General features: G+C 37.9%; 1 protein-coding gene across 2 annotated transcripts in view; it reads right to left on the bottom strand.

Annotated features, from left to right (window-relative positions):
- The window catches only part of LOC102230862 (protocadherin-16-like), an 88,440-nt gene extending 80,643 nt beyond the window's left edge, over positions 1 to 7,797 (bottom strand). For both annotated transcript variants that reach the window (XM_023342050.1, XM_023342051.1), the window contains exon 1: positions 7,302 to 7,797. Coding sequence is in view for 1 of the 2 variants with exons in the window: in XM_023342051.1 (XP_023197819.1) it covers positions 7,302 to 7,307 (6 nt within the window). In the remaining variant the exon portion in view is untranslated. The remainder of the gene's footprint in view (positions 1 to 7,301) is intronic.
- Positions 7,798 to 13,723: the final 5,926 nt, after the last annotated feature.

The raw sequence follows: 13,723 nt of genomic DNA, 5'->3' as shown, positions 1-13,723 counted from the left end.
CTGAAAATTAAGCTGTATGGTTATATTAGTACTGTGGTATTTGCTGTAATTACTGTTTGTTTAAGAGTCTGTACCACTAAAGCCCACAAATACTTACATACATCACCCAAACCTTCACCTCATTATTGTTCTTGGCTTTAAAATGTCTGTTTTCTTCACAGATCAGAAATTTTGTCAGAGATGAATTCTTCCACACACGGCTGTAGCCATAAACTTTCTTCCTCCACATACAATGAGAAAATTACAACACGTAAACATGGTACACCATATGAATCATTAATTATCAAGCTAAAAGAGGAAAAGGTCAAAGACAAAACACACAGATGACAGCCACAACAATGTCAGGAAGAGGGAAACAGTAGATCCAATGTCATAGCTCCACCACACATGGCAGAACAAACCTTTCCTAATCTGTTTCTGCATTCCATCTCATGAAATAATCAGTGACATAGCCAAGCAGCAAGCCAGCCATATTCGGATCAAACCATGTTATTGTTTCTGAAAATGCATAAATAATAATCAAAGAGATAAGATAATTTGTTGAGGAGTTTGCCAGCTGGCTAATTGTTGGGGGTGAAAGGAGGTGAGTATCGTCATAAGAAAAATCCTAAAAGCTTAATTTCTGCTTCTTCTTCTGCTTCGCGGGTGACAGTTCTGGGAAATATATCAAGAACTGCAATTACTTAACTCTGGGTCAAAAACTGAGACAGTTATTTGGCTTACTAGATATTAAATTCTCCATCAACTCCTTAGTTAGTGGCGCGCCGGCAGCTGTTCTCCAAGAAAATGCCTTTGTATCATATTACTTTATTTCACTTCTTGTGGTAAGTCTGGGGTTTGAGCCTGTCTGCTTTTGTTTAACACATCAGTTAATAATGACAAAATAAAAACATGATGAAAAGACACACAAATGGGGTTGACACTTTAAAAGAATGAATCATCTTTTGCCTGATGCGAAATATTATCAATAAACAAAAACTTTTGCAACTTTCCTTGTTTGTTTTTTGCATGCCACACACAACCAGTATCCAAGTCCCTTAGCATATATAAAAATCTGCTTTACCTGAACAACACAGCTCTCAGCACTGTGCAAGTGTTTGAAGTCATCAGAAGCTCAGATCATCTCACTAACTTCATTAAAAACACATGAGGTGCTTCACAGGGAAGCTCTCTCCTCTTCCCTCTGAGCTGAGTCACTTTTTAGTATATCTAGCAACCAGATGGAAAGCAGCAACTGCATTTCATTCATCTTTGTTCAAACATAGCCACCTTCATATCTATATTTTCATGACAGTTGTGACATTAGCACATAGCTTCATTCATAAAAGTGTGAAATTAAATGGCCACATGACTGCATTCATCTTGGACTCAGTCGGAAAGATTTAATAAAAAGATCTAAGCAGAAATCTCTTATGGTAATTAAAGTGAACAGACACAGAACTGAGATTCCTGATAGGATAATCAATAAATAGACGATTAAGTCACAGCGATAAAATTCTTACCATATGAAAGATAAGTTAACTTACACCACTCTCCTGAAGTTGTATTAATATCCAAAAACATTAAAAAAAGAAAGGTTGACTCCATATCAATTTTTAAATTATATTTCTATATAAGTGGAGTAAAGGTTTCATGACCCACTGCCAGTGTTTTAAAGAATCAATTTTGACAAATTCAGTCCAAGATTTTTTGGACTGTCTTAATGTAAAGAGACACCAATGGCAAAAAGAACATCGACATAATATTTTAGTAAACATCGGGTTTGCATAAATGTATCCAGTTCAGGCTTTATCAATTAAACAACTTTAGATTTTTTTTTTTTTTTACCCCTCCAGGGGGTCTTTTGTGGGCTCTAGTGTCCCTTATATGATAGTAGGCTGACAGGAAACTGGGAAGGAAAGGGGGGAAGACATGTGGCAAATATGGTCGGGTCCGGGAGTCGAACCCGGGACGGCCGCGTCGAGGACTCAAGGCCTCCAAATATGGGTCGCGCTAACCCCTGCCCAACAACTTTAGATTTTTAAGTAGAGATGATCACATGCATCATCTCTACTGCTTTGAGAACAGTGAACTAGTCCTTTAGTTTGGCTCCAATTGGAAGACATTAAGCAAATGCCATCTTCAGCATTGTTAGCCTGATACAGTACTCTCAAGCCCCTGGTATACGTGAAGAGCACCCCTTTAACTTTTTAACTAATGTTGAGGCACCCAGAAATAAGTGTAACAAGTACATGTAAAAAAATACAAAATTATTCTGTTTTAAAGATTGGCAGCAGAGGAAAAGTCTATAGTTGAAGTGACTATCCTGATATAACTCTAACTCCATGGTTTGGCTTTGTAAGTGGGCATCTTTAACCTATTTTTAGAAACATTTGCAATATTTTGCAATAGTTATGTGCTTATGATAAATTGACTGAATTTGTTTTTGCGTCTAGCCTGTTTTTCTAGTCTAGACCACTCAAAGTGCTTTCTACTACATTCACTTTTACCCAGCCGCACTCACAAACACTCACGCATATGCCAATACACAAATCAGTAGGTAAGTCAGGGTAAAGTGACCAGCGACGCATTGATATGTCACAAGAGGAAGCTGGAATCAAACACAACATTCCGATTCCAAGACAACTACTCAACCCACTGGGCCACAGTCACCCACTATGTTTATATACGGTCATGCATAGCTTACTAAAAACAAACTGTTCTGTGGTTTTCTCATATTTCCAATAAGTCATCTGCCTCTTCAAAGCACATTTTCTTCAAAGTTTGATTTTGTCTACTATTACAACATTATCAAAATATATATAAAAAAAAAATTTCCACTTCCGTTAAAATATACAGATTCACAACAGTCTCTCTTCCTCTGCATGAGCAGAATAACACTAAGCATGCAATTGACATCCACAAACTTAACTGTGACAAAAGTGAAGTTTAATATAGGCTAAAAATCTTGTTTTTTAGAATGAACAGCTCAAGACATCTACAGATTCCACCTGACCAGATGTCTATGATTGGTCCATTGTGTGCCATATTTCAACTCAGCGCATTGTTCAGTTTAAAGGATCCCTTCAGCCAGGACAAAGACGCTGAGTAATGAACAGCAGGTAGATCAGAAATGGGCCTCAGAACAAACAGAAATTGGACTGTACTGTCTCAGGGCTCCAGCTCCACCCTGCATCCAACAGGAGAGTCCAGTAATTTCCTTTGCCTGGCTGGCTAAGGCATACTGTAATATCTTCTCCAGAGTCATGGAAAAATAAGTCTCAACACCATATGAAAGAGTCTATAGACAACGTAGAACATTTTAGTAACTCAAATATTATTCTCAGGTGTTGCAAACGTAATCACAAGTGTTAAATCAATGATTTACTTTCATTTGATTATTACAAAAACAACAAATCCCCAGAGATAAAAGTTATAAAGTGAAATCTGAAGAAAAAAAAGATTCCTTATCAGCTGGGATCTCCTTTCAAAACTCTTCTAGTAAAGCTATTAATAACTGTCTGGCTTTAGTGTGGCCAGATGATTCAAACACAAAGTGATTTTCCAGAAAACTAAACATCTCAGGGCTCGTTTCTCCTCACACAATGCTCTAAATCCGCTAAGCACTGGTTCAGGGTCCACATTTTGCATGATAAATTAGAATGGCATCAAAATCCCCCACAGTATATAGAGTTTATGCCTTGTGTTATGTCTAAAGTGGTGGGTGAGAGGTAAATAAAAAAAAAATAAAAAAAACCAACACAGTCCTCGGGCTTCAGCATCAACCAGTCGGTGAAAGATGAAGGGTAAATATTTCCATTGGCTACTTGGGGAGCAAAGGAGGAGGAGAGACAATCTCTTTTTTTTCGCTGTTTATCCTCATGTTTGCTTTCTGTTAGCTGTCATCTGCTAGATGTTTACCAGTGTAGAGCTAACCCTTTTGTAATATACAGCATAATCTACTAGATAAGACGCTAATATTTATTTTTGCTTTATTTTAACTGTTATGTAGCTGCATTTGAAGGAATTCAATGATATGTGTTCAGAAGGGTTCACAGTTAAGAATATAATGGTGAGGTAATGTTAGGGTTGTGGTTACTGTGCAAGCGTATGTGTGATTGAGAAAGAAGGAGGGAAGTCTCTGAGTCACTTTCCGATATTTGTATACAGATGGTTATGCCCCAAGAGTAAACCTAAAGCCACAAAAGAACTACTCTGAAGTGTAACTAAACTAACGGTCCAAACTGTGGGATTCTGTTATGAAAATGCTTTCTGTTTTCCCTCCTGTCTTCCTTTGTTACTCTTGTTGGCAACAATGTCATGGAGAGATAAGGCAGATTTTACCAGATATGCACAGAGAAATCAGCTGGTGAGAGAAACTCTAAAGCCAGATCTTTTGCCAGTCAGTGAATGCAACACAATGACAGGTAGCACAAATGACAACACTTTTCACTATGAAAGTTGTTACTCAGAGGAAAAGACTCAAAGTTACCAATTCCAATATTAGTAACCATTTTAAATTTATGTCCAGAGGAACCTCGAAGGTGTACAAAAGAAAACTGCTTGTTATGACAAATTGTGATATGTCTGTAGTTACTCCAGGCTATAACAGAGCGAGAGAGAGCAAGACTTTCAGTACATAACAGTTAATATAATGTTTCAGGGCATGTTACCGTTTCTCAAGTGCATTGACCAATGCAATCCTGCTTATAAGTTTTTTTTCATTATCATCCAGCCCAATTGCTTTCAAAATTAGGATAAATTTCTAACAGTCAGACAAAGCTGAGGACTGCTTAAGATGTCAAGCCTGTTTGACCATTCACAGCAAGTAGGTAATATAATATATTTTCATTGTTGTTCCAATATCATATTACTCCTAAAATAAGAAATGTCTATCTGCAAAGTTTTGTAAAAACAAGGGTACAAATAAAGGTCACTAAACTCTAATCGATGCATGTCTGGAGTTTACACAAGAGCTTTAATACATGACTGTGTCGTATGCATTTCATTTTACACATAGCTTCCTGTGAGTTGTGTATTGTAAGAAGTTGTTTTGTCTTTGTCAAGATATAGAATGATAAAAACACTTCAGGCAAATACATATTTGTACATTTTATGTGGGTTATGTGGTGGCCTACACTGTATACAACACTAGTGGAATTTCAGTGTCAAAGTGGGTGGCAAATGTGCAATCTGCAATGTGTATTCCGATTCCAAGTAAACTCCCAAGGCAGCTTGAGAAAGGCAAGAAAACATCAGCCAAACGTGACAAAAAGCACAAACAATAAAACTGAAAACTAGAGAAATCTATGTGATTAATCTGCATTCGCTTTCATCTTCATCAAACAAACTTTACCTGTATTCATCAGCAAGATTCAGACAAAAAATCATATTCATGTTGTTCATCAAATACAATGCAAAAAACAAATCAAGACTGATGCCAAGTTGCAGCTATTATGGATGTGATGCAGCTCAAAGCTGTAATATTAAGTCATTCAGCAGATGTTTCTGTCACAGAAGTGTGTGAGTATCCAGCTTGGCCCTGCTGAAAATCAAGCCTGTGACCCCATCTGACTCTTTACTCACTCGTTCAGCAATGCAGAACCACAGAAAGTGCAAGACAAACAGCAGACTGTTTATTCTGTTGATAAACTCTAAAAGGACTTGACTCAAAACCGAAGGAACTGACCTCTCTGCCTTGACAAGCTGATACAGACACCATTAAAGACATTTATTTTCAAAATCCTTCTGAGATATGTTTAATGTAGACGAGTAAAACCACTTTTAAAAAGGGGCCCAGGCGAACAGCTGAGTTACCAGACTTCAAAACCAACCCATCAAAATCACTCTACAATGCAATCTTGGCTGAAAATATTACTGATAATTAAACTCCAAAATGAGTCCACGGTGAAATAGTTGAAAAAACATACTTGGCTGTTCAAATCATGTTCATACAAAGAAAAGTCTGCTCCTCTAAGCTGCTGATAAGAGGAACCATAAGTTGTTTGTACAGAGGCCCTATACAGTCGCTGCTGTACCAACTAGATATACATATGGTTCATGTTAGAAACCGTCCTTCTTGCACACCCCATCGCTCCACAAGAAAAAAAAAAAACAAAAAAACTAAACTCTCTGTGGTTTTTATGCAGACCAGAGGCTGACATCGAGGCCAGCGGACTGCTGAGCTGGAGCGTGCAGGAGCTGTTGAAAAAGTATAGAGTAACAATGCGAAAAACGTCTGTATCCTTCAGTGCAGCAGAAAAGCAGAAGCTGTGGAATTAAGTGAAGCTGACATCAGATATGCCTAACTGTTGTGGTCAGGCACTCAAATGTAACCCTGCATTCTCCATTTTTAGGTTTTGGGCATACAGACATCACTGGGCTGCTATAAATACACTTTTATGACAAAGGAAAAATGTTAAGTTGAGTCAGAATCAGTTTTTCAGAAAGCCTAACAAAGTCAAAGCTCTCTCAATGTCTTACTTTTACAGTCTATAAAGATGTAGCTCATCAGCGAGTCTTTCGGTTTTAGTTATTTCCTCTTGTGATTTGTGTATCTCCAGGAGATGTGCATCAATCAGCCTTTTCTGTAGCCAACATTCGTACATTAGCAGTTTTTCTTTCAATCTGAGCTGCTGATCACACATTTTCAAAAACACAAACATATGATTAGTGACAAAAAGTGCACCATATGTGTTTTGAGACTTAAAACTGTGGAATTTCTTAGTTTTAATGCATTCAATATGTAGAGATGAAAAAAGTGCAGATTTTTCTTTATTGAACCAGTGGTTCACTGATCTGAAACATTCAAGTGAGAATTGGTCAATTCTGATTTATGGCTGAATGATCGGTGCATCCAGTATTCAGTCAAGTTTTGACACACTTTGAGCAACTTTGTAATGTGTGGTCACTGAATGCTGCCAATGTTGGAGAAAAAGCAATCAACATAGTGGTAGCAAATATTTTCATATGGTCCAATAACCTTCTTTGGCATGGTAGGACTGTTTTATTTTCCATTGAGGTCTCAATAAAACATGAATCATGTTCTTCATTTTGTTTGCTGCCTGAGGTCAATATTAAATGTTTCACTATGATCCACTGATCTTGAGTTGCTTTTATAGCCCTTCTACCACATTGAGGCTTTGCACAGCAGCCTGAACAGCTGCCAGCTCTGCATACAAGGTGAAGATGCAGGATGCACCCCTATAAGGAGATATCTGACACCCCCACCCACCTATCAAGAGTTTATTTCAATTCTAGGTCCCAACAGAAAAAACCCCCAGCAAATACAGAGTGAAGATGAAAAAATAGGAGTCACTTACATTCATGGGACTCAATCCGGCTGTGGATGTGCGCTCTGGTTATAACCTGATTAGTATGCAAACGGGTTTTCAATGTCCCCCCCTAGACGAGAGCCAATCTGCCCGGACAAAATCTTGAATGGAGAGAGCTTTTAGGGGTTGTTTTGAGAACATCCACACAAAGACGGCAAGAGTGCCAATTCCACAGACTGCCTAATCCGGCCAAACAGAACAGCAGGTTAGGCTACTCCACCGGTGAAGCTTCTTTCTCTATCAGGTGAGCGCGTTTGGATCAGTTGGGAAGCTGATCTGCCTCTTCTCGCTCTGCAGCAAAAGATTTAAAAAAAAGGAGAGCGACAGAGATCCTCCTGCGCAGCTCAAGCCGGGATCTTACCGCCTGTCTTAAATGTTTTTATTTCACCCTTCTCGCCTTCTCTCAGCATCCAGTCCCTCACAGCCGCTTCATGGAGCTGTGCACCTCTCTAGCTGAAAGCCGACTCCTCCGCCACAAGGCCCAGCCCCCTATACTCCTCTTCGTCCCCTCCTCCGCCACATCCTCCCCTCGTTTACCGACCGCTAATTTATTCGGGTAGCCACACACACAAAAGGGGGGAACAGAGGAGAGGGAGGCAAAAGGAAGGCTGTTGAGATGAGAGATGAGAGAGCAGACTTTGGTGCCCCCCAGCTCCATTCAGTGGAAGTAGGCTTTGTAGAGACAAAGGAGCGTGCCTGCACTTCTAAAGGAGCTGCAGCTCCCTGTGCATTATTGGAATTAGTCGTCAGCCTTTTTGTGTTACCGAATAATAAACTAGGCATATGGATAGTGGTTGCTTTAACTAGTTTTCGGCATCGATCTACCAGCTTTGCAATTCAGGACAATCTCATATGTTAAGTCAGATTAGACAAAGAGCATCTGTGAATAACAGTGTTCAAATCTAGCCACAGATTGTTTACTCAATTTTGGTCTGAACTTTGATTAGGCCATTCTACCAGCATACGTATTCTGTGGTACCCCAGACATTGAACTTCTGTCCCAACCAACCTCTGCACCATGCTGCTGCCCCCTCCATGTGATGTGCAGTGTTAGCTTTCTACCACCTTCTTTGTTTGAAGGTCAGAAAGTTCAGTTTTGATCTCATCAGTCAAGAGCACCCTCTTCCTAACCTGCGACACTGAAATTGTTTGTGGCACACTGTAAATGAGCTGTATTTTACCTTTCTTTATAGTGTCTTTCTTCAGCCTTCGAAGGCTAGATTTGATTAGTATATCTCTAAAATTACACTATTGACAGATTCTTCCAGCTGAGCTTTAGATCTCTGATGTTCCTCCAGAGACACCATTGGCCTCTGAGCTGGTTCTCAAATAAACACTCCCCTTGCAGTTTAGGTAACCAGACATTTTTTTATAGGTTTGTAGTTTTACCATACTCTTTCCAAACATTGAAAACTGAGAACGCCAATCTAAAACTTAAGCCTAGCTGAAACCTATTCTCATTTTTTTTTGTTTTCATTGATCTTTGTGATGGTTTTTTTCACTCATTTCTTCTAGTCAATCTTTGAAGTGTTTTTTGAACTATTATCTAATAAGATAAAACACACATGTAGACTTTGTTTTCTAATTTGTTGACTTCTGAAGTCAATTGGTTGCACTTAACTGCACTTCTTTAGAGGTAACAAAGAAGATATGACTGGATGCAAAGGCACAGCACACTATTCAGATTTTTATTTATGAAACAAACTGAAAATTAATTAGATATAGTTTTTCTTTTCTTTCACAATTTATGAGTTGCTTGGTGTACATAAAAATCCAGAAAAAATACATTGACATTTGTAATTACAATGTTGCTTTGTTTTTCAACTGGTCAATTGATCGACTGGTCGATTGATTGGTTGATTGATTTTTTATTTATCACTCAGTCATCAAATAATTTGTTATCCATGCTTTAAAGCACTGGCAACAATTTAAACAACTTGACTGAAAAGGTACATGCAAAAGCACAAGGCTAATATTTATACCTGTCCTACAATGTGACAATGTAAACATTTTCAAGTGATCTGAATATTCCTGCAAGCCACCATATTTAAAAATCCCTAGAACAGTTCAATCCAAATACCAGTACAGAGATCGTAATACCTTATATAGTTATAAGATTAAGAACCTGGAAGCAGAAACAGCAGATCAGCCAAAGCTGAACTCTGAGCAGAGACACATTATTTAGACTACTAGATTCAGTAGTATGGGAGTAATTCATCACCCCAGATTTTAGGTCAAGCCTCTAACTTCTTCACTGGGGCAGAACGAGGGAGAAGATGAGGAGGAGGGTGACACCATGTGCAGGATTTGAGCACTGGGCGTGGGTCTGAAGATGGGTATTAGAGGTGCGGCATAAGGACAGCAGTCAATTTATTTCTTCTTTTTCTAGAGGTTCCATCAGATGATATGTTGCAGGCAGTGTGGGGAAATTATGCATTTAAATCTTTAACCACTGAGTGTTACAACACCGACCATGACATGACAGCAAGACACTATATATATTAACCACTTAACTATGTGTGAGGCCCAGTTTGTTCCTAGACCGGGATAAGTTGTTACCATTTAAGAAGGATATTTATATGCAAAAGAGAAAGGGGAAATTTATAAGTAGATAATGTTGAAAGGAATCTGTTATGTAAGTACATAATGTCTTTATACCTAAGCCAACTAAGTGGTTTGGATTCAGGTGCTAGAACTTAATAAATAAAAGAAATAAAGGGTGGAGTTATAAATGTTAGTAAGTACTGCTTCTGATGGGAGACTATTTCAAGTCTTTGAGTTGATAGCTATGAAATAAATTAGATTTTTTTTTACTACTCTTTGCAGTTTATTGCTGACTAATTTAAATGTGACTCAAAAATCTTTATTAGGTTGATAAGGAGTTGCTGCTGGATCACCTAAATACAAAGCGAATACATTTATTTAACAATTCCACATTGTTGTGCTGTGGACTTATGTGGACACAATTAGGAGGCTCTTCATACTTTAAAAAAAATCAAATGCATCTTTTTGGATGTGTAAATGTATTTGCTCAGTGTCAGCTGTTGTGTGAACATTTGCCACAGAGACAGCGACACAGTTTTAACTGAGAACAGATGGCTAAGGAGTGAAACTTTTGGGCTGGCTCCCCATGATGAAGGAGACCAGTACAGGATTCATATCAGTGCTCCACACATCCATATATCTAACCTCTCTCTGTCTTTCTGTCATATAGAGATACATACATAATCACACACATACACAAAGACATTTATGATGAACAATGATTTATTCTGGCTCCTGTTTAACCTCTGTTCATTAGTTCCTCCCTCTAATCTCAATAATTGACAGTCTGACCAGGACTATCCTACATAGCATTAAAAACACTTTTTTTCTGATTTACATTCTTTGTTTTAAATAAGACTTGAATGTATTACAAGTCTACCCATTTCTTACAAACCTAACTAAAGTAGCAGTGATATAATAATTAAATAATGAAAAAGCAGTCCCCCAGAATAGGTAAAGATGTCCAGAACCAAGATTAGCGATATTTGACATATCTCATCTTTTGATCAGCATTTACACAAAGCAGAAATAAATGTGCCATGGTGGTTGAAGTAGGGCTCAAATCTGTGAGGACCGTTGGAAATGGATTGTTAGGATCTAATGGAGGGTCCTGTCTATACTGGCTGAACTTCCTGGCTGACTTTCTCTACTACGCAAACACTCTCCTACAGTTGACTGCAACTCCGTGAGGACTCTGACATGAACCAAAACGGTAAAATGGGAGAAACTGAAATGTTTGCCAGTTCAGTGAACTGAAGGAAATGTTGAAATGCATCATTATAAAAAGTAGATGAGAAATTTCTTTTGACAAAATGTTTCTTAACAATAATGCAGTCATAAAGATTGTCATACAATGCACACTGGTTGATTCTTAATAGTTTCAGTAAAGTTCAAAGGTGCAGAACAACAAAGAACAAACCTTTTCAGGCATTCCAGCTGCATAAACTGTTTTTCTGCTACAACTAGGAATTACAGTTCTATATCCCTTTAACTATTTCATATTTTGTCATGTTTCAGAAAACTAATACTTCATATTACCCCAAACACACCTTTCCCACTCTAAAACATTGTTGTGGAGGTGTAATGCTGAGGGGATTTTTTTTCTTTAGCAGAGACAGAGAAGCTGATCTGTGATAATTATCCTCTGAGTTGCCAGTCCACCTCTGCAGGGTGGAGGCTGAGCTTCAACTTATTTTTGTCAACAAGACACCTGGACATGAGGATCTTTGATACTCAACCCAAACTGGTGGATGTGAGGTTTTCTATGAGTTAATTCTTCCTGTTACCTCTCAGTGGGCAATGCCCTGTCAGCTCAAGGATTTCAGTCTATGTTCCACACTCACACCTGGTCATGCCGGACTTGCATACTTTACCTCCTTGGACCTTTTTCTGACATGATGTGGACTCTTCACAATCGCAAGACCCTCATAGTCTCCCTCCTTGTGGCCAAGAATCTCATTAACAGTGAGATATTTGCCAATACATTGTCTAATTTATCTTTGTTATCCACTGCAAAGATCTTCCCCTCTTCTCCCACTGACATCTCCTGGAAGAAATAGTGACCAGTCGAGCTCAGAACTACAAATCCCTGTTCTTTTATAACATCTTTTTACTTATTCCATCCGCTTCTGGAGAGTTTTCCTAAATGTGGGTCAGTAAGCTGCCCAAAACCATGACAGACTGATTGATGCAATTTAATTAAGTGTTCCATTTTGATTCAGAAATTGAAATTTGCAAGTTTGTTGTTGAAAAAAAAAAACTACTGGAGAAGCTCCTAGAAGTTATAAGTGGGAAAGTTGGAGATTTCTCAAAAGTCTGAAATGGCTGCCATGCATTAAAAACCTACTCACAGAAGCAGATGAAAATAGCTTTTTTTGCACTTCTACTGATATTTACCTCATTATTTTTTTTTGCACACTTATAACTATTCAATATTATATATTGTGTTTAAAAGATATGCATTGTTTTTTTGTTTTTTTATCTTGCATTGCTTCCAGCAGTTACTCTGGTCACTGATAACATCAAATAGAAAATCTCACTGGAACAGATACAAAAGAGAATAAGAGCATGTTGATGTCTTTTTTTTCTGAACTCACCATGAACTTGTCTAGCCTTCCAATGTGCTAATGAAAGAAAAGATTTGAAATGGTTTAACTACATCACTTTCTAATATTGTTGCTGTTTCTCCCAATAGTCCAATGTAACCCTGAGTCTATTTAGGTGTCGGCCCCAGCTATCTGATCCACCTTTTCCTGCGCAGCGGGATGAAATGAGGTCACAGCTTTGCTTTGTGACTCTGTGTCAAAAGAGGAAAAAGGGGGTGGTTTGGTTAGGCTTTCCTTTCCCATGACCAAAATATCACTGGAAAGCCTGAATGAGGTCTATTTCATTCAAACAGACTTTCTGTAACACTGTAAATCTGCTACCTGACTTTTACAACCGAGTAAAGCCCTCCTTGTAATTATGTGACATTTAAAAACCATTTCTTGAACAGGCTCCTATTTTTATAGCTAAACTGATGACTCACAGCTGATTACTATTGATATCAATATTAGGATAACACCCTTCTATAGATTTTACTTTCAAAATGAAGCAAATGGAATCCTTTCTTCTCTTAGTTTTCTTCATTCCTTCCATTGCTTTTTTTATCCATTAGCCAGACCTCTCTATAAATATGTCATACAAATTTGTTCATACAAATCGCAATGAACATTTGTGTTTCTACTTTAGAAAATAGCCAGCCAGGATCAACTGTCCAGGTAATGTAAGTCTAGAAAAGTATGACGCAAGGCTAATCTATGCCATGTAATACCTTTGGCTAGTTGTGCTACATTTTTTTATTTCTCAAAATGCAGATTAAAAGCCAGACATTAAGAAACATTGAAATATACTAACAACAAAAACTCAGCTATAATTTTAGGACTTGGCACCAGATTTCCTGCTATGTGTGGCTTCCTGTGAATTATTTTTAACTTATTCACTAAATTTAAACAGCATATTGGTTACATGGGTATTAACTTGTACAGCTTTTGAACCATTTCAGGAAAAGAGTCTGTGGATAAATAGAACATGTAGTTAAAGCCCCATTTTTACTTTGTTCTGTAATTGTACTTGGCAAATGTTTTGCATAGGGAATTATGTCAAGAAAAATCATATCCAGTCATGACAGCTGTTCACCCCATAAAATCCTCTTTTCACTAATTCTATGCTAATTCTAAGCTTCATGTGCTGGTTTGAATGACACAATCTCTATTATATGCTTGGAGTTTTAAGGATGTAAGAAGTTGTCTGTCTCTGACTCAAATGTAATAACTTTTTGAAAACCTATGTCTGTGCATAGCCTGTTTCCATTTCTTCAAGCTTCA

Source organism: Xiphophorus maculatus, chromosome 11, assembly GCF_002775205.1.
Source record: "Xiphophorus maculatus strain JP 163 A chromosome 11, X_maculatus-5.0-male, whole genome shotgun sequence".
Lineage (NCBI taxonomy): Eukaryota > Metazoa > Chordata > Actinopteri > Cyprinodontiformes > Poeciliidae > Xiphophorus > Xiphophorus maculatus.
Note: the sequence above shows the minus strand (reverse complement) of the source record. Positions and strands in the feature narration are given on the sequence as shown.